The sequence below is a fragment of the Myxine glutinosa genome, chromosome 6, assembly GCF_964187855.1.
Source record: "Myxine glutinosa chromosome 6, kmMyxGlut1.1, whole genome shotgun sequence".
NCBI classification, from domain to species: Eukaryota; Metazoa; Chordata; class Myxini; order Myxiniformes; family Myxinidae; genus Myxine; species Myxine glutinosa.
Window position 1 is genome coordinate 78032007 of NC_136266.1, and position 20612 is coordinate 78052618.

Sequence of the window (20612 nt, forward strand, 5' to 3'; positions counted from 1 at the left end):
TGCAAACGAAATAATTTATTTGACATTTCAAAGATACAATGGACAACCTCGTACTGTGGAATAGAACGTCATTTAATTACAGTTCTGTGTCGTGAGCATAAGATTGAGCAACACAACATAATTTCACAGGGGGAACGGGACACAACCCGATTGCTGGAAGTTATGTTTATCAAATATCAGTTGATGTTCTTTTGAGAACGTGTATGCTCAAGTTAAGATCAGATATGAACATCGCACCAACTAAATAGATTCATATTTTGCTGAAATGGTGAAGTACATGAAAGGTTCCACTTCGTAGGTGGTCGGTGTCTCGGAATGTGATCCTTGTCATTGTTTATCAACAATTACAAATGCATTCACACCTGTTTGGAAAAGGGAATTTACAACCTGTTGATTGGATGCATTGTGTATTTGTATTTGTGAGATTTATTTTTTCATTCACGGTTGAACATATGTATATATTTTTGATAATAGTTATTGTCCACATGTATTGAATTTTATCACTGTCTATTACTTTGGAACTTGGACGGGGGTTTCACCAACCATTCCCATCATTATCAGCACACACGATCAGTCATTTGCAAACAAACCGAGGAAGTGGACATCCTAATATCACTTCACATGGTGTTTGAAATCCTGTCCATTTTGTACCTGTAGGAGTTGGATGCTGTATGCACTGCTGCTCTCGCTCTTTGTACTCTCCTTCACTGATAATATGCCATGATATAATCCAGGAAACTCTTTTGTACGAAACTTTCATCACCCACACCTCTCTGTGCAATACATGGTCATCAAATACTTGAATCCACTTCACAGATTCCCTCTGGTCTTTCCCTTTGAATCATTCTTTCAGAGAGACTTCTTGCATCTGCTATTTTTTTCCTCTTTGCTGTGAATCGGTATAATATGTTCATGCTACCTGTGGCCTTTGGTTTCTTCATTGTGGGAATTGTCTTTTCCATGTTTTGTCCTTTTTCAAATGGTTTATTCTCTTCTTTGTCCTTTTCTCAACTGGAATCTTATCAAACCTTATTATTATTGTCGCCTGTCGAAAAATGATCCTTTAGTCACTTTTCAAGTTCAGGTGCTCCACACACTGTCATCCACCGTCTGCAGGAGCAGAATTGCCGTGTAAAACCTCCATATCAAATTTCCGATTTTTCCCTTCCTCAAGGAAAAGAGCTTTGGAAACCAAAGTGGATTTGTACAAGTGATAAGATAACATGTGTGTGCTATGATGGATATTGAGGGATTATTTACAATGATTTTCCATCAAAATGGAACGTCGTGCACCAAGGTTAGTGATTGAATTCTCACCATTACAGATGTTATTTTTCTCAACAATAATGATTTTGACTTTTCACCAGAGAACTCATTATTCACAGTCATAGAAATTGTTATAAATGCACACAGAATTATCTGAAATGTGTATTCATCTTATCTAGAAATAATTGTGATTGAACAACTATATTTAGCAAAAAATATTTAAAAGTTTGTGATGTTTTCCTATTTCTGTAAAACCACGTACCTTCGCAAATAACAGATGCAACTTCACCATGCCAACAAAGCTGAGCGATCCAACCGTAAATTGAACATTGTGAAAGGTAATCTTCTGAACCATGACAATATACATAATCCATCAATCTGGAACCAGTTGCTTGTCCAAATGGTGCACAGGATGGGGAAGATATGGCTGATCCACAACCAAGTTGGCGACACACCACATTTGCAGCTGTTAGACTCCATCTGCGACCACAGACAGTGCCCCAGGAACTTCCGTAGAACACCTCCACACGACCCTCGCAGCGTCCCCTTCCTCCTACTAGACGGACATCAATCGCTGGAAAACGACAAGAAAAATATCTTCAGAATTAGATCATTGTTTGTGCTTACAACTACAACAACAACAACAACAACAACAACATGCATTTTAAGGTCATTTTCCCTGCCAGAGCGGGGTTAGCCTTGCGGTCCCCGTGACGATCTTCTCCATTTTGCCCTATTTTCTGCATCTCCCCTTGTTACCCCCCTTGCCCGCATTTCTTCTTCCACAATCTTTAGCCAAGTCTTTCTCGGTCTTCCCCGTCCTCGACTCCCTTCTACATTCTTTTTTTTTTTTTTTTTTTTTTTTGTATACAAGATCGAGGCTCGTGAAAGAGCGAACATTAATCACACAGAAAGACAAACAGACACTTAAAACAAATAACATCGGGAGCGGTAGACAAGATGGGGAGAGAGGGGGAAGGACACAAACACAACATTTGAGAGCAGGGACCGAGAGACATGGAGACATGGAGAGATCTGTGGGAGGGAGAGGGCTTTGGGGGGAAGGCATGTGATGGGGGGGAGGCATGTGAAGGGGGGGGGGGGTGGGAGAGGTATACACATATGGACACTGCCAGGATTTCCAGGAAAGAAGTTGGAATTTCAAACAAGGTGGATCTGGGGTGAATTAGTGGGAGTAGAAAAGATCAAGGTTATGGATGGGGGAAGATAAGAGATGGTGATGAACAGCTGTTTTAAAGACCTGGAGGGAGGAGAGGGATTGAAGGGAGTGTGGGAGTTTGTTCCACAGGCGGGAGAAAAGAGGAATGAAAGAGTGAAGGTGAGCAGAGAGCCGAGATTTCGGCAGTTTAACCATCAGAGGGTTGCTGGCAGATCTTGTGCGACCTGTAGGAATATTTGGGGGACAGAGCACAGAGAGAGCTGGGGGAGCAAGGCCGGAGAGGAGTCGGTAGAAGACAGAAAGGCCACCTACCTGCCTGCGATGAGTGAGTGAAAAGCCCTCAGAGATAGCTTCATCGCGGGAGATTCCAATGATTTTGAAAGCTTTGGATTCAACAGCGTGAAGCCGAGCCAGGTGTGAGGCAGGAGCACCAGCCCATAGGGGAGAACAGTATTCCATTGAGCTGCGGATGAAAGCCTTGTATGTGGATGAAAGCCTTGTATTTCCATCACTCTTCTCAACCAGTCACTTTCATCCTTCCTCAACACATGACCAAATCATCTCAACCTGTTCCTCTTCACAGAATCCATCACAGGCTCTATTGCCATCATCTTTCGCAATTCATCAATTGTCTTCCTCGCTCTCTCAACGATACTCCACACATCCACCGAACCATTCACATTTCCACCCTTTCCAGCCTTCGTTGCTGCTCTACGTTCATTACCCATGTCTCGGTCCCATAAATCATAACAGTTCTCACACATGCAGCATACACCTTTCCCTTCAGCTTCAACGGCACTGCCCTCCTCATCAGCATGCCACTCAGTTCCCGAAACTTCTTCCATGCTCATCTCACACTAGCAACCGTTGCCGAGTCTGATCCACCTTCTCCATTCAGCATGTCTCCTAGGTAGCAAAATGTTTTCACACCTTCCAGCTTCACGCCATCTCCAAGATACAACTCAACGTTTCCTCCATCTGCAGCTCCCTCTGTGCACACCTTACACTTGAATGTAGCTGCCACACTGGTTAATGACCCTCTCAGACCACTACATTTTTGATGAACCCACTCAACGCACATTGTACATTGAATGGAGTTCACTCCACCACCCTTCCTGCACACAGCACATGGTCTCTTCCCAGTTCTTTCCACCTCACCACATGCTTTACCACTTGCCATCACCTTCGTCTTTCCGATATTCACCTTCAGACCTTTTGTCTCCATGCATTCCTTCCACTTGTTCATCTTTTCCTTCAGTCCATCCATACTTTCCGCAATCAACACCAGATCATCTGCATACAACAACTCCCATGGTAAACCCTCCTTTACGCCCTGAGCCAGCACCTCCATCACAGCGACAAATAGTAGTGAACTTAGTACCGACCCCTGATGCACTCCCACCTTCACCTCAAGCTCAACACTGTTCCCATCCTTCGTCCGTACAGCTGTGCACGCTCTTTTGTACATTGCCATCACTACTCTGATCAACCATTCCTCCACTCCTAACTTCCTGAATGCCCATGTCACGACTTCGCGTGGAACCCTATCGAATGCTTTCTCCAGATCAACAAACCCAAGAAACAACTTCTTCCTCTTCTCCATGTACTTCTCCTGCAACTGCCTCACAAACAAAAGCGCATCTGTCGTTCCTCTACCTGGCATAAATCCAAAGTGCATTTCATCGATCTTTACTTTCTTCCTTATCCTCCTCTCCAACACCCTTTCCAATACCTTCATTCCATGCTCCAATAACTTTATCACTCGGTACAAGCCACACTCCAGAGGGTCACCTTTCCCCTTGTATAGAGGGACGAGGGTACTCAGTGCCCAATCCACTGGAATGCGGCCTTCTTTCACCACCAGATTACAGATCTCTGTCATTCTCTTCACACCCCAACTTCCTGCTGCCTTCAACGTATCTCCCACAACTCCCGTCGGCCTTACCGCTTTTCTACTCTTCATTGCTTTTATCACTTCCTCAACTTCCTTCTTGGTTTCTCTGCCTGTCCGAAAACTGGGTTACTCTCGATGTTGCCATCCCATTCATTGTCTGCATTCAACAGCATTTCCTTAGATCTTTTCCATCTTCCTTTAATTCCATCTGGGTCCACAACGATTTGTCCCACTTCATCCTTCAAGCAACTCACCACCATCACATCACACCTCTCTTTCGCTATCTGCTTTGCAATCCTGAATACTGCTCTCTGACCCTCTTCCGAATCCAAGCTTTCTCCGAACATTTTCCTACACTAGGACGTGCCCGTACGTGGGTGCCCGTTCCTTGCCAAAAAAATTAAAAAAATGTCTTCGCCCATGCATGCATGGGCGTGCCCATGGGCCCATGGGGGTGCCCGTAAGTGCGTGATGTGACCGTACAATGAATGTATCGTCCCGACGCCGCAGCTCGGATGGCGCTGCAGTTAATCGGGCCTGTATCGGAAGAGTTATTATAAACGTGTACTACAATCGATCGTACCTTACAACAATCAACACAGATTGCAACGTCAAATAAATGAATACGCTCTCAAATGTGCCGTCCGAGGCAGCGTCTGCTCACCACGTTCAGCATCAGTACGTCGTCACTATGACTATCCGTAAGTCCGGAAGTGACGTCCTCATTTGACTGTCCGGAAGGTCGCATATCGCAGTTACGATGAATCGCAAATTAGTTTTAATTAGTTTTAAAACATAGTTTAACGCCGACATAACGCCAACATAGTTTGCCAACGTGAAATAAATGAATACGCTCTCAAATGTGCCGTCCGAGGCAGAGTCTGTTCGCCACGTTTGGCACACGTGATAGCTCACTGCTCTCTGATTGGTTGAATCGTTTTTTGGACATAGCTCGGTAACTACTTCTCCGATTAATATGAAACCTTGAAAAGGCACATCCTCAGGTCCCCAGCAATATATCTGGCAAGTTTCAAGTATATCGGACCCGTGGTTGTCGAGAAACAGCGGTCACAGACAAACACACAGACAAACACACAGACAAACACACAGACAAACACACAGACAAACACACAGACAAACACACAGACAAACACACAGACAAACACACAGACAAACACACAGACATACAGAGATTACTGGAATTATAGATAGATGCCTCCTGCGCCTTCGCTACCTCTTTCTTTGCAGCCTTCTTGGCTGCCTTATAACTTTCATGCTCTGGTTTTTCTGCCCCCATACCCTTCACCTTCTGCCACTCCTTGATCTTCTTCCTCTTCTCGCCATCCTCTTTCCAACTTCATCATCCCACCACCATGTTTCCGAGTGCCTCGGTGGTCCTTTTGTCCATCCACATATCTCACCAACGGCTCCCAACAGACTAGCTTTCATCGACATCCAACCACTTTCAAGCTCAACCACATCATCCTCTGCCCTACTCAGCCACTCTTTTAATGCCTCCCTTGCTGTCACCTCTTTCAACCTCCACACCTTCATTCTCGGTTGGTACTTCACCCGCCGAGCTCTCCTCGCACCTTTCACCCTTATGTCGCAGTTGACCAAGTGGTGCTGTGAAACAGCCTCGTCCCCCGGGATCACTCTTGTGTCCGGGAAGTGCCCCCTATCTCGCCTACGCACCAGCAGGGAGTCAACGGTTGTCGTCGACCCACCTGACGTGTATGCAACAAGCTTATTATCCTCTTTCTGGAACTGAGTATTACAAATCAACAAATTAGCTCCATCAGCAAACTCCAAAATCCTTCACCTTCTCCATTTCTCACACCATATCCGTAACCCCCATGAACTCCCTCAAAACCGTCCATACTCCTTCCCACATGTCCATTTAGGTCTCCTCCTACCACAACAACTTCCTCATCTTTCACGTTTTCCATCAGCTTCTCTATCGCACACCAGAACTTGTCCTTCTCTTCATCGCTCCGACCAACCTGCGGAGCATATCCCGAGATGATGTTCACCAAGAGCTTTCCAATCGTCATTTTCACCATCATCAACCTATCACTCACTCTGGTCACACTCACCACACTGTCTACAAACTCCTCAGAAAACAGGACACCAACACCATTCACGACCTCCGGGCACCATTGCCACACCAACTTGTATTTCTGTCCCTGCCTACCCTTAACTATTCTCACACCACTTCCCTTCCATCTCGTCTCTTGCACACAACATATGTCCACTCTTCTTCTGACCAATACTTCCACCACTTCTCCTGATCTCCCTGTCATTGTCCCTACATTCCATGTCCCAAACCTCAATAACCGATCTCCACTTCGGGCTGTACCCTGCCCATATGTAGTTGTAATTGTCATGGTTCTCTTCTTGAGGCAATGTTTTTCATGCATTTTATTTTGTTTGCACGAATTATCGCTGTTTACTATTTTATAACAAAACATATCATAATCGTTTAAGGACAACATAATAACTTTTGTGATGTTTAGTGTAACTTCAGATCTGTGGGAAAGAAAGTTAGCACAGGATGTCATCCTCATGTGGGATTAGAGGGATATAGACCACCCCTACCCCACCCTCACCACAACCTCCACCCCCACCACAACCTCCACCCAACCTCCAACCTCACCCCCACCTCCACCCCACCCCCACCACAACCTCCACCCCCCCCACCCCAACCACAACCCCACCTCCACTCCCACCCCCACCTCCACTCCCACCCCCACACCCAACCCCACCTCCACCCCACCTCCATCCCCACCCCCACCCCAACCTCCACAATTGTCACTAATGTTTCGAGCTGGGCCTTCTGGACAAAGAAGTAGAAATGACTTTGCCAAAGGATTTTTAGACTGTCATTCTGATTGTGCATATAACCTTCTCGACGTGTTTCTATCATGGTGATTGTTGATAATGGTGCAGGGTAATTACATCAGCAATTCTGCTTTGCACAAGATCGACCGTTTGCCAACAGCTGGTACAATGGAGGTATGAGCACTCACCTCGAAGCTGTTTATACCCTGGATTTTAAACTCGGCCCAGCTACAAACTGTCATCCCGGAGTTTCACTTCAAGATGTACACCGTCCTTCGGATCGGATGGACATCACAATCGGTGTCTGCACAGTCTGTCAGTATTAGTTGATGGATCCTAATGTTCCCATGATGTCCTTTGAGAAGAGAAGGTGTGTCCTGCATGTTTGGAGCACCCGGAGCGGACCATTCCTTTGGCACTTCCCCTTGCGAGGATTGGCTCGTGCATTGTGAATGAGGCTTGTCCTTGCTTATACCAGCGAGGATTGGCTAGTGCATTGTGAATGAGGCTTGTCCTTGCTTATACCAGCGAGGATTGGCTCGTGTATTGTGAATGAGGAGTGTCCTTGCTTATACCAGCGAGGATTGGCTCGTGTATTGTGAATGAGGAGTGTCCTTGCTTATACCAGCGAGGATTGGCTCGTGCATTGGCATGAGGCGTGTCCTTGCTTATACCGGCGAGAATTGGCTAGTACATTGTGAATGAGGCGTGTCCTTGCTTATACCAGAGAGGATTGGCTCGTGCATTGTGAATGAGGAGTGTCCTTGCTTATATCAGCGAGGATTGGCCAGTACATTGTGAATGAGGAGTGTCCTTGCTTATACCAGAGAGGATTGGCTCGTGCATTGTGAATGAGGAGTGTCCTTGCTTATACCAGCGAGGATTGGCCAGTACATTGTGAATGAGGAGTGTCCTTGCTTATACCAGTGAGGATTGGCTCGTGCATTGTGGATGAGGAGTGTCCTTACTTATACCAGAGAGGATTGGCTCGTGCATTGTGAATGAGGAGTGTCGTTGCTTATACCAGTGAGGATTGGCTCGTGCATTGTGAATGAGGCGTGTCCTTGCTTATACCAGCGAGGATTGGCTCGTGCATTGTGAATGAGGCGTGTCCTTGCTTATACCAGCGAGGATTGGCTCGTGCATTGTGAATGAGGCGTATCCTTGCTTATACCAGCGAGGATTGGCTCGTGCATCGTGAATGAGGCGTGTCCTTGCTTATACCAGCGAGGATTGGCTCGTGCATTGTGAATGAGGCGTGTCCTTGCTTATACCAGCGAGGATTGGCTAGTGCATTGTGAATGAGGTTTGTCCTTGCTTACCAGCGAGGATTGGCTAGTGCATTGTGAATGAGGTTTGTCCTTGCTTACCAGCGAGGATTGGCTAGTGCATTATGAATGAGGTGTGTCCTAGCTTATAACAGCGAGGATTGGCTAGTGCATTGTGAATGAGGTTTGTCCTTGCTTACCAGCGAGGATTGGCTAGTGCATTGTGAATGAGGTTTGTCCTTGCTTACCAGCGAGGATTGGCTAGTGCATTATGAATGAGGTGTGTCCTAGCTTATAACAGCGAGGATTGGCTCGTGCATTGTGAATGAGGCTTGTCCTAGCTTACCAGCGAGGATTGGCTAGTGCATTATGAATGAGGTGTGTCCTAGCTTATACCAGCGAGGATTGGCTAGTGCATTGTGAATGAGGCTTGTCCTAGCTTACCAGCGAGGATTGGCTAGTGCATTGTGAATGAGGTTTGTCCTTGCTTACCAGCGAGGATTGGCTAGTGCATTATGAATGAGGTGTGTCCTAGCTTATAACAGCGAGGATTGGCTCGTGCATTGTGAATGAGGCTTGTCCTAGCTTACCAGCGAGGATTGGCTAGTGCATTATGAATGAAGCTTGTCCTTGCTTATCCCAGCGAGGATTGGCTAGTGCATTGTGAATGAGGCGTGTCCTTGCTTATACCAGTGAGGATTGGCCAGCACATTGTGAATGAGGAGTGTCCTTGCTTATACCCGTGAGCATTGGCTAGTGCATTGTGAATGAGGCTTGTCCTTGCTTACACCAGCGAGGATTGGCTAGTGCATTGTGAATGAGGCGTGTCCTTGCTTATACCAGTGAGGATTGGCTAGTGCATTGTGAATGATGAGTGTCCTTGCTTACACCAGCGAGGATTGGCTAGTGCATTGTGAATGAGGCGTGTCCTTGCTTATACCAGTGAGGATTGGCTAGTGCATTGTGAATGATGAGTGTCCTTGCTTATACCAGTGAGGATTGGCTAGTGCATTGTGAATGATGTGTCCTTCCTTATACCAGAGAGGATTGGCTCGTGCATTGTGAATGAGGAGTGTCCTTGCTTACACCAGAGAGGATTGGCTCGTGCATTGTGAATGAGGAGTGTCCTTACTTATACCAGAGAGGATTGGCTCGTGTATTGTGAATGAGGAGTGTCCTTGCTTATACCAGCGAGGATTGGCTCGTGCATTGTGAATGAGGAGTGTCCTTGCTTATACCAGAGAGGATTGGCTCGTGTATTGTGAATGAGGAGTGTCCTTGCTTATACCAGCGAGGATTGGCTCGTGCATTGTGAATGAGGAGTGTCCTTGCTTATACCAGCGAGGATTGGCCAGTACATTGTGAATGAGGAGTGTCCTTGCTTATACCAGTGAGGATTGGCTCGTGCATTGTGAATGAGGAGTGTCCTTACTTATACCAGCGAGGATTGGCTCGTGCATTGTGAATGAGGAGTGTCCTTACTTATACCAGCGAGGATTGGTCGTGCTCGGTAAATGAGGAGGGTGACCCGGCGACGTAAATCGGTAAAGTTATTAAATAGGAAGCGTGTTGTTCGATTCTTGGATCTTCTCCCTATTTCACGATTTGTTCGATATCGGATAAATTTAGGCTTTACACTTTTATAATTCCCTTTCCTTAATCCGTCCTCTTGTCTTCTCCAACATATTTTCGTTGAAAGTCAAAAATGGGTGGACCCTCATTTCCCTTCGTACCATTAATATGCCCCTCACTCACCCTCTCCTCGTATCTCCAATCTTGTCGTTTTTCTCCTGACCTGTATTTCTTACACCTTACCTATTATTTCCTATCACATCCATTTCCTCAACTTAACCTCTTATTCCCCAAACACCTGATCCCCTGCCGTGTACATAATAAATAGATTGCCCCGTGCCCCGTTAAATCCATATTATAAAACGTATCAAGCTGGTTTCGGGTATTCCGTTTTAGTTTTATTTTAACCTCTATTATGATAACCTGTTGTACATTTCAACTCTCCCAATGGCACCCCCCCCTCCCACCCACCTCCAAGTGTCAGCCGGGACGGACCGCCCTCCCCACACCCGCCTTAGTATGCCAGTGGTGTTCTGTAATCGACGACATACTGAATTCATTAAAAACTCGTGGATGAACTGCGGGTAGCAAGGGTTCTGTTCTTTGTGGATGCTCATTGACAACTGGTGAAACTCCTTGCTACCTCACGGTGTGCTTGCTCTTTGATTCAACAGCTCCTACACAATAAACTTTAGTCGTTGTCGTAACGTTCCACTCTCGTCGTAGTCAACGTGTGGCCCTGAATGGGTTTCACTCATCTCCTCTTCCTGTTCAGGCTGGCGTTCCCCAAGGCAGTGTTCTGGGCCCTGTGCTTTTTCTGGTCTTCATCAATGATCTCTCTGACTCTCTTGAAAATCCTCTCTAACTCTTTGCTGATGACTCCACTCTCTGCCGCTCCATTCCTCATCCCTCAGATCGGCAGTCTGCAGCCTCCTCACTCTCTGCAGACCTGGCCAAAATCACAGACTGGTCAAACAAGTGGAACATGTCTTTCAATCCTGACAAATCTCACACTCTTACGATTTCTCTCCGAAAAGACCGACTGGACAACCCTCCCATCTACTTTCTGAATAATCCTCTCCAAGAAGTTCTGTCACTCAAGCTTTTGGGTCTCACTATCTGCCATGATCTTTCCTGGGAAAACCACATTTCAAATCTGGCCTCCAAAGCCAGTCGCCCACTGGGCATCCTCCGTCGTGCAAAGTCCTTCCTTGGCATACCTGAGCCCCTCACCACATACAAGGCTTTCATCCACAGCTCAATGGAATACTGCTCTCCCCTCTGGGCTGGTGCTCCTGCCTCACACCTAGCTCGTCTTCACGCTGTTGAAACCAAAGCGTTCAGAATCATTGGAATCTCCCGTGATGAATCTATCTCCGAGGGCCTTTCACTTACTCACCGCAGGCAGGTTGGTGGTCTTTCCGTCTTCTACCGACTCCTCTCCGGCCTTGCTCCCCAGCTCTCTCTGGGCTCTGTCCCCCTAATATTCCTACAGGTCACACAAGATCTGCCTGCAACCCTCTTATGGTTAAACTGCCAAAATCAAGACTCTCTGCTCACCTTCACTCCTTCACTCCTCTTTTCTCCCGCCTCTGGAACAAACTCCCTCACTCTCTTCAATCCCACTCCACCCTCCAGGTCTTTAAAACAGCTGTTCACCACCATCTCTTATCTTCCCCCATCCAAAACCTTGATCTTTTCTACCCCCGCTAATTTCACCCCAAATCCACTTTTTTGAAATACCAACTTCTTTCCTGGAAGTCCTTGGTGTCCTTGTGTTTTATACTTCTCCCACCCCCCCCCTCTTTCCACGCCTCCTCCCCCCTAGCCCTCTCCCTCCCACACATCTTCCGATGTCCCTGCTCTCAAATGTTGTGTTTGTGTGCTTCCCCTTCTCTCCCCATCTTGTCTCCCGCTCCCCTTTTTATATATTTTGTGTCTGTTTGATTTGTTTGTGTGATAAATTTCAATTACAATTTCAATTACAATTGAATTACAATTACAATTTCAATATACAAATAATTTCAATTGAGAGATGGTTTACAGGTTACAATAGGAATAAAACAAATAATTATAAATGAAGATATGATAAAATGCGAGAAATAAAATGAATCCGCCAATATAAAGTTATGTCTTGTTTGTCTGTTTGATTTGTTTGTGTGATAAATGTTAGCTCTTTCACCAGCCTCGATTCTGTGCACAAAAAAAAACAACAAAAAAAACAATCACATTTATAGATTTTCTGCATGTCCACTTTAAAGGACGTCATCGGTAATGAAGGGCAACCATGAATGTTTAGCAATTAAAGAACAGAGAAAAAAGGAAAAGGCAGTAGTTTGTAAATTGAACTCCTTTATACAGCGCCTTCAGAAAGTATTGTCGCGTGCGACTCCTCCTCGGTTAAGCCCGGGGAAATCGCGAATGGCAATCGAGCTTGATGAGGCGACAATCAATGGCAGATTTGCTATACACGCGCTGGAGGAAGAAGGAAAGAGGAAGAAGAAGCGGCGAGATTTACTTCACAGTCCGTGCGCGCCAGCATCTTCACCCTGTGGCGAGTAACTTACGAACGAAAATGGAATTTATGGTACAAAAATAAACACGTTTATTTTACAGAACCCGAGAACAATGGACCTGACGATAAATCACTAAGACCGAGGTTTGGGATCCCACTCACAGCCTTCAACAACAGCACAGGGGAATGAATTGATTGAGCAAATAAATCGTTGTGGGCTGTGGGTGCGTCTTATCTCTGTCTGGCAGTCAGGAATCGTTCAGGCTCCAAGCGTGCAGTCCGGCACGGCTCCAATCCTCAGGAACTGCTCGGCCGTCGGCATGACCAGGCCTCAATGACACCCCTCGCTTGCGCGCTGCCGGGCCAACATCCCCCGGTGTGCGGCAAGCCTCGCATACCCGCACAATAAATAACCAGGGCCGATGATCGTCGGCGCTCAACAGGTAAAGGTCAACATGGGAACGAGAAGACAAGAAGGGAAGAGAAAGACGGAGGGGAAAATAGGCACAGGCGAAGGGGCGAAGACAGACAAAGGAAGAGTGAAAAATGTTCGTCCCTGCCAACTTTTATCAGACGTCGTCTGACGTCAGCTCTCTCTCTCTCTCTCTCTCACTCTCTCTCTCTTTGCCAATCAGTGTGTCTCATCTTTGTGGCCTTTCGCGCCTTCCTCATGTCCCGGTGCATCTCCCCCAATGAGTGCGTCGCTTGTTGGTCGTGCTTAGCGCCCTCCGCACTGATTGGCCGAGCGTCTTGCGCCTTTGGTGTTACGTCATCGTGTGCCACGTCATTGTTGGTGGCCAATCAGGGTGGCATTTCCGTCATCTTCCCTTCCTTTCCAATCGGTGCTCCGGTTGTTGCTCACCCCTCCCCCCGGCCCGTCACGAGCCTTCCTGGGTGTGTCTCTCAGCCTGCCTGATCGATGTTTGTCTTCATGCCTGCGTAGTACACGGTCGCTTCCGGTCTGTTCGTCCAGTCAATTATTGTGGTGAAGGGGGGATTTAATTAGTGTGGTGTGCTAATGGGGCTAACTAATATACAGTATGTGATGTATTGCCATAAGGGACACCGGAATGATCAAAGAGGGGATGACACAAAGGGGAATTAGCATAAACCCTGGAACTACTTACCATGCCCTGCCCCCTCGTGGCGGGGACACAGATACGCAGCTTACTCCGACATTCGGGGAAGACAGTAATTATTACAGGTGAGGTTCCCTATCACGACAGCCGGAGTACAATACCTACGCAGATCTACCTGGATCTATATCTGCCCTCCCCAAAATTCATACCAGTATTCACACCCCCGACACTTTTTTCACATTTTGTTGCGTTACAGCCTGAATATAAAATGCATTCAATTGAGATTTTTTTTCCCCCACTTATCTAGACATAATACCCCATAATGTCAAAGTGGAAGATTGTCAAGTCCGTGGCCAATGAAGACCAGCCTTGGACAGATAGCCAGACAGTTAACTCCGAGGAGTATTTCAAAACCTGGCAGGATTATCTTTGGCGCACGCATGAAAGGCCCGAAGCCTTACCCAATCAGAGGGCTGCCATGGGGTGTTTATTCTACAAACCCACAGACAAGTAAACGAACATGACACACAAAAGTAAGATGCAACAAACAAGTAATTTATTAAAATAAATGTGAAACAATAAAAATTAAAGAAGAGGTAAAAACTATTTCCTAATTAAAGACGTCTCCTCTCAGACTCGAATATAAACAAGGGGAAAACGAAAGTAAAAATAAATAATGTTTCCGCCGGCCCGGAACTTAGCTCTGTCTCAACGAGGGGCTTGGTGTTCGTTCAATGGGTCTGGTCCGTCGGCGAAATGACCGAGCGTGGACGCATCCAAAATGGTCCACAATGGTTAAGTGCACCTGCACACCGAGCTGTGCAGCAGGCAGCCAAAGTCCCACCTCCCTCCACCCTCCTCCCCACCCCACCCCAACCAATCCTGACGTCTCATTACATCATCCCATGGCTCCTTAACCTGTCACGAAGCTCGGGGCGTGGTTTCTCCATTACGAGTCCCCAGAGCAGAGCCTAACCTTGGAGGCGGAGTCCAGCCACCGTTCGGGAATGTTCAGCTGGGCGGGATTTACTTGCATGATGGAATGTGTGATGTTTCCGTCAGGCTTGCCGGTGTTGTTGTAGAAATGGGGCCGATTGGATGGCCGGATGAGTTTTTGTAAGAACATTGGGGAAAAATCACAGGGGGCCCAACTACACACTGGGGGTTATTAATCTTGTGCCGTAGAACGAGTTAACACAAAAGCCACGCCCCTTATGGTGACATGCAAACACTGTTAACCTGAATCTTTACCCTGCTTATGTACATCGAGGTGGGCTTCTTCTTCGTGTCACACGGTCCATGCTGAACTAAGCATGCCAAACTTTCCAAGGTATTTCATCTCCAGCACCCACAAACGTAACAATATAATATTTTTGTTTTTTTACAAAATAATTAAAAATGAAACAGACAAATATCTAATTTACAAAAGTATTCATCCCCCAGAGTTAATACTTCGTAAAAGCACCTTTGGCAGTGATTAAACTTTGGGGCTTCTTGTGTTTGTCTGCATCAGCTTTGCACGTCTGGATTTGGGAAGTTTATCCCGGTCTGCCTTGCAGATTTGCCCAAGCTCTGTCAAGTTGGATGGGGAGCATCGGTGAACAGCAATCTTCAATTACTTTCACAGATTCTCCATGGGATTTAAGTCTGGGCTTTGGTTGGGCCACTCAAGGACGTTCTCATTCTTGTTCTGAGGTCATTCCAGTGTTGCATTGGCTGTATGCTTCGCGTCATTATCTGTTTGGAAGGTAAATCTTCACCGCAGTCTGAGGTCTTTTCCACTCTGAAGCCTGTGATCCTGAAGGATTCGCCGGTATTTCGCTACATTCCTTGTTCCATCTATCCTTAAAAGTCTCCTATTCCCTGCCACTGAAAAGCATCCCATAGCATGATGCTGCCACCACCACGCTTCATTGTAGGGATGGTTTTATATGGGTGATGAGCTGTGCTCGGTTTCCGCCAGACATAGCGCTTTGCATTCAAGCCAAAGAGTACAATGCTATTCTCGTCAGACCATACAATCTCTTGCCTCATGTTTTCAGTCTTTCACGTGCCTTTTTGCAACCTCCAGGCATGCTGTCATGTGCCTTTTTCTCAGGAATGGCTTCCGTCTGGGCACTCTCCCTGAAAGCTGAGATTTGTGAAGTGCTGCAGAGATTGTTGTCCTTCCATTAGGTTCTCCCATCTCAGCCAAGGAACTCTGGCGTTCTGCCAGTGTTCATTGAGTTCTTGGTCACCTCCCTGACAAAGTTCCTTCTTGCCCAGTTGCTCAGTTTGGTCGGATTGCCAGCTCTAGGATGTCTGGGTAGTTCCCTATTTTTCCATTTCCTCATGATGGAGCTCACTGTGTTCTTGGGGACTTTCAACACTCTAGAAATTGTTTTATACTCTTCCCCAGATCTATTTCTCCTCACAATTATATCTCGGAGTTCTATGGTGAGTTCCATGAACATTCGGCTCTGACATGCACTGGTAACTGTTGGACCAAATATATAAAGGTGTGTTTCTTTCTAAATCATGTCCAATCAATTGAATTGGCCACAGGTGGACTCCAATCAAGTTGTGAAGATATCTAAAGGATGATCAAAGGAAATTGGATGCACTTGAGCTAAATTTGAAAAGTCATAGCAAAGGGCTTGAATACTTACAGACTCAAAATATTTCAGCTTTTCATTTTTTTTTATTTTGTAAAAAAAAATGTTTTAAAAAATTCCATTTTGACATTATGGGGCATTATGTGTTTTTCGGTGAGGAAAAAATTCTCAATTTCATCCATTTTAAATTCAGGCTGTAACACAACAAAACGTGAAAAACCAAAGGGGTGCGAATACTTTCTGAAGGCACTGCATGTCCTCTCACTCACTATATCTCAGCGATGATAACACCAGCAGGTCAATTTTCTCACAATTTGCTGCTCTCAATTATTCATGTTCCACAAGAAAATATAAAGTTAAATAAACGCCACGTTGTTCCATTTTACATTTTAATGAATACAATAGGTGATCAAATATAGCAATTCTTCAATGAATTTACTCAAGAGAACATTTCACAAAATATAATCTCATTTAAAACCTGTTATTACAATTTTAGTAATTCATGTGATAAGTTATTTCATGAAAGAAGTTTTTCATTCACACAAAAGTTTGTTCCAAAGCAAAAAGATTACCTTCAAGGGATGTTCCTGTTGTTGGTGATGTTGTGGTGTACAATGTTGTTTCTGTTTTTTCCCGACAAAGAAACAAAATTACAATTATAAAAGGTTTGTTGTACATTTTTTTATGGATTGTTCATGACAAATTTATTCCAGCCATTCTACACAAACAAGCATTTCTCAAACCCGTATGATATGCAGGGTTACTTGTGGAGCGGTTTGTAAAACACATCAAATTTTCATTTCATTTTTCTTGCAAATATCGAGTTCCCCATGAAAATGAGAAAGTAACTTTTCCAAACAGCAGTTTGCTGATATTGTGTTTCCTCTTTTGCAGCCAGTAACTTTAGCCGCGTCGCAGACGCTGCTCATAGAGTGCACTCTGCTGTTGTTGTTGTTACCACGTCTTCTTCTTCTTCTTTTTCTTGTTGTTGTTCTTGCAGAGAAGACCAAACCTCAAAGCTCCACCCATTCTGGGAACCATAGCTCCACCCATTCTGGGAGAGCCTTCATATAAACAAATATCCACCATTTTATTAACTCGCATAGCTTTGAGGCCTGTTTTGTAGGCCCGTGGTGTCTTCCTCTCACACAGTTTTCTTTCAAATCAAATTCGATATATCATTTCATTTTTCACAGTCGCCAACATAGTTTTAGACTCGGTTTTAAAAAAACGGGAAGAAAATGCGATGAAAGTTGCCCTTTATAGAACGAAATGAATTCTCAAAGGCCTGTAACTTCAAGTCCATTGACATATATATTTTTTAAATCGCGGCATGGTCAGTCATACACCGCCCGAAATAAGAGATGGCAAAATGCCGAGATATATATATTTTGTTTAAATCGCGGCATGCTCAGTCATACACCGCCCGAAATAAGAGACGGGAAAATGCCGAGATATATATATATTTTGTTTAAATCGCGGCATGCTCAGTCATACACCACCCGAAATAACAGACGGGAAAATGCCGAGATATATGAAAAATTCGTCCATTTGATGACAATCGTCACGATTAAATATTTAATTTAAACGTCGTCACAATAATGTGGAGAGAGGAGCATAGCTTCGTTCACGTGTCGCCACACACGGGAAATTGCCGAGATATATCTATCTATAATTCCAGTAATCTCTGTGTGTCTGTCTGTGTGTCTGTGTGTCTGTGTGTCTGTGACCGCTGTTTCTCGACAACCACGGGTCCGATATACTTTTAACTTGCCAGGTATATTGCTGGGGACCCGAGGATGTGCCTTTTCAAGGTTTGAAATTAATCGGACAAGTACTTACCGAGCTATGGCGATTTAGCCGTTCGCCGTTCGCTTTGGCGTTGCGAATGGACCAAACCATTGCATGTAAATAGAGGGGGGGGTTCTGTGGTCGTTGCGAATGGACCAAACCATTCATGTAAATAGAGGGGGGGGTTCTGTGGTCGTTACTGCCACGTGGTTTCAAAGTTTTTTTTTGCTGTTGTTGTTTGCACGCATGTTTTTTTGCACCCACGTACGGGCACGCCCTAGGATGTTTACACACACACACCCCTACACAAATTTTTTTTTTTTTTTTTTTTGGCAAGGAACGGGCACCCACGTACGGGCACGTCCTAGCTTATATATAGTACGGGCATGCCCTAGTATATTTTAAATCGCGGCATGGTCAGTCATACACCGCCTGAAATAACAGACGGGAAAATGCCGAGATATATTAAAAATTCGTCGCCACACACGGGAAATTGCCGAGATATATTTTCACTTTGCACAAAAATAACATCAAGTAATCGAATCAATAGGAATGTCCTGTGCCTATAACATCGACGTTATAGGCACAGCTGCATCTAGGCATTGTGTAACATCGACGCGGCTTTTGTTTTAATTAAAACTTTTTGTACTTGTTACTATTGCAGATACATAAGAATATCCCAAAATTACGTCCATCACATCAAAATATCACTTTGAAGAAAAGAAAACGTCACATGAGAAAAATGGAGGTCTGTCTCCTCCACGAGGAGATGCTTTCTTTTGTCATTTTTTCAAACTGTTACAATAAAATAATCAAAGAAAAAAACCTCTTTCACAAAAATGATGTTTGCATTGGCTTTACAATTTTGAATCTTAAGCAATGAAACTTTTACTTTACATGATAGATGAGCTATTTTAATGGATGTCTAATTCAAAGAGCACAAGAACCTAAAGGATAATCTTTGGTGAGGAGATCCTTCATGATGCTGAAGGTCTTCAGTCAACAGCAGAAATCATCAATGAAATATGGATCAGCTAGTTTGTTTTTGGACGATGTTTGGATGATTGGACAACGCATGTGCGGACGGATTACCTTCACCCCATTGGTTGGACAGCTCTACCAACTCTGCGCACAATCTACAATTGCACCTTTTCAAAGAGAAGGTGATTGTATGTCGGAGACTGGAAAATAATCTGGATTCAAACAGCAGTATCACTGTGCATGTCCTCTCACGATATCTCAGCGATGATACAACTAGCAGACCAATTTGATCACCAAGTGCTGCTCTCAATTATTCATGGTCTCCAGGAGAAAATGATGAAGTTGACGACAAGCCACGTTGTTCATTTAACCTTTCATCGATTGCAAAATGTAATCAAATACAGCAATTTATCAATTAATTTACTGAAAAGAACATTACACAAACGATAATCGGATTTAGAATATGTTGTGACAATTGAAATGATTCATCTATTAACTTATTTTGTTAAATAAGTTTTTCTTCATTCACACTTTGGTTTGATCCAAAGCAAAAAAAGATTACCTTCAGTCGTTGTTGGCAATGTTGTTGTCGTTGGTGGTGTTGTGGGGTACGATGTTGTACCTGCTTTATCCGACAGAGAGACAAAATTACAAATATAAAAGGGTTATTGGACATTTTTTATGGAATTCTTCCCGACATATTTCCCGACAGATTACCTTCAGTCGTTGTTGGCAATGTTGTTGTCGTTGGTGGTGTTGTGGGGTACGATGTTGTACCTGCTTTATCCGACAGAGAGACAAAATTACAAATATAAAAGGGTTATTGGACATTTTTTATGGAATTCTTCCCGACATATTTCTTCCAATGATTCCACACATACCAACAATTTCTCAACCTTGTCTGACATGTAAGGTTACTTGTGGAGTGGTTTGTACAACTTGCATCAATTATATATTGCATTCTTCTTCATCATATCGAGTTATCCATGGAAATGAGAAAGTAATTTTTCCAAACGGTAGTTATTGATAATATGTTCACTATTTTGGAGCATTAATTTTTACTTTTATAGAAAATAAGTATATCCCATAATAATGTCCATAACATCAAAATATCACTTTTACCAAGCCAAAAGTTATTCGACAAAAATGCAAGTCTTCATACTCCAAGAGGAGATACTTTCTTCAATCATTTATGAAAACTGTAAAAATAATAAATCAAACGAAAACCTCTCACAACAATGACTTACATATTGAATACGTTGCAGAGTTTTGTCTTCCATCACAATTAAAAATCTAACTTGATGAAACTTTCACTTAACAAGACAGATGAGCCATTCCAATGGATGTCCAATTCAAAGAGCACAAGACCCTTTAATGATAATCTTTGGTGAGGAGTTAATTCACGAAGCTTATCGACTTTTGTCAACATAAAAAAACATCAATGGCTGCAATTAAAAAGAGGCATTTTAAATGGCAAAACCTTTTCCAATAATATTACCAGTGTTGGGACCCTGTGGTGATCTGAAGTGGTGTCCATGGGACATTCCCTCTCAATCATTATCATCATTATCATCTTGTCCACGGAAGTGAAGGTTGTCCTGTAGATCTTCTGGTCTGCACTATTTCGTAAT

The 20612-nt window shown here is 44.4% G+C and overlaps 1 protein-coding gene across 1 annotated transcript in view; it reads right to left on the reverse strand.

Moving 5' to 3' along the window:
* LOC137430005 (scavenger receptor cysteine-rich domain-containing protein DMBT1-like) overlaps positions 1-20612 on the reverse strand; it is a 188904-nt gene that overhangs the window by 154047 nt on the left and 14245 nt on the right. The window contains exons 2-5 of the mRNA XM_078780034.1: positions 19699-19758; positions 19544-19606; positions 16782-16832; positions 1529-1840 (exon numbers count right to left, since the gene is read on the reverse strand). Coding sequence (XP_078636160.1) covers positions 1529-1840; positions 16782-16832; positions 19544-19606; positions 19699-19758 — 486 coding nt within the window. The remainder of the gene's footprint in view (positions 1-1528; positions 1841-16781; positions 16833-19543; positions 19607-19698; positions 19759-20612) is intronic.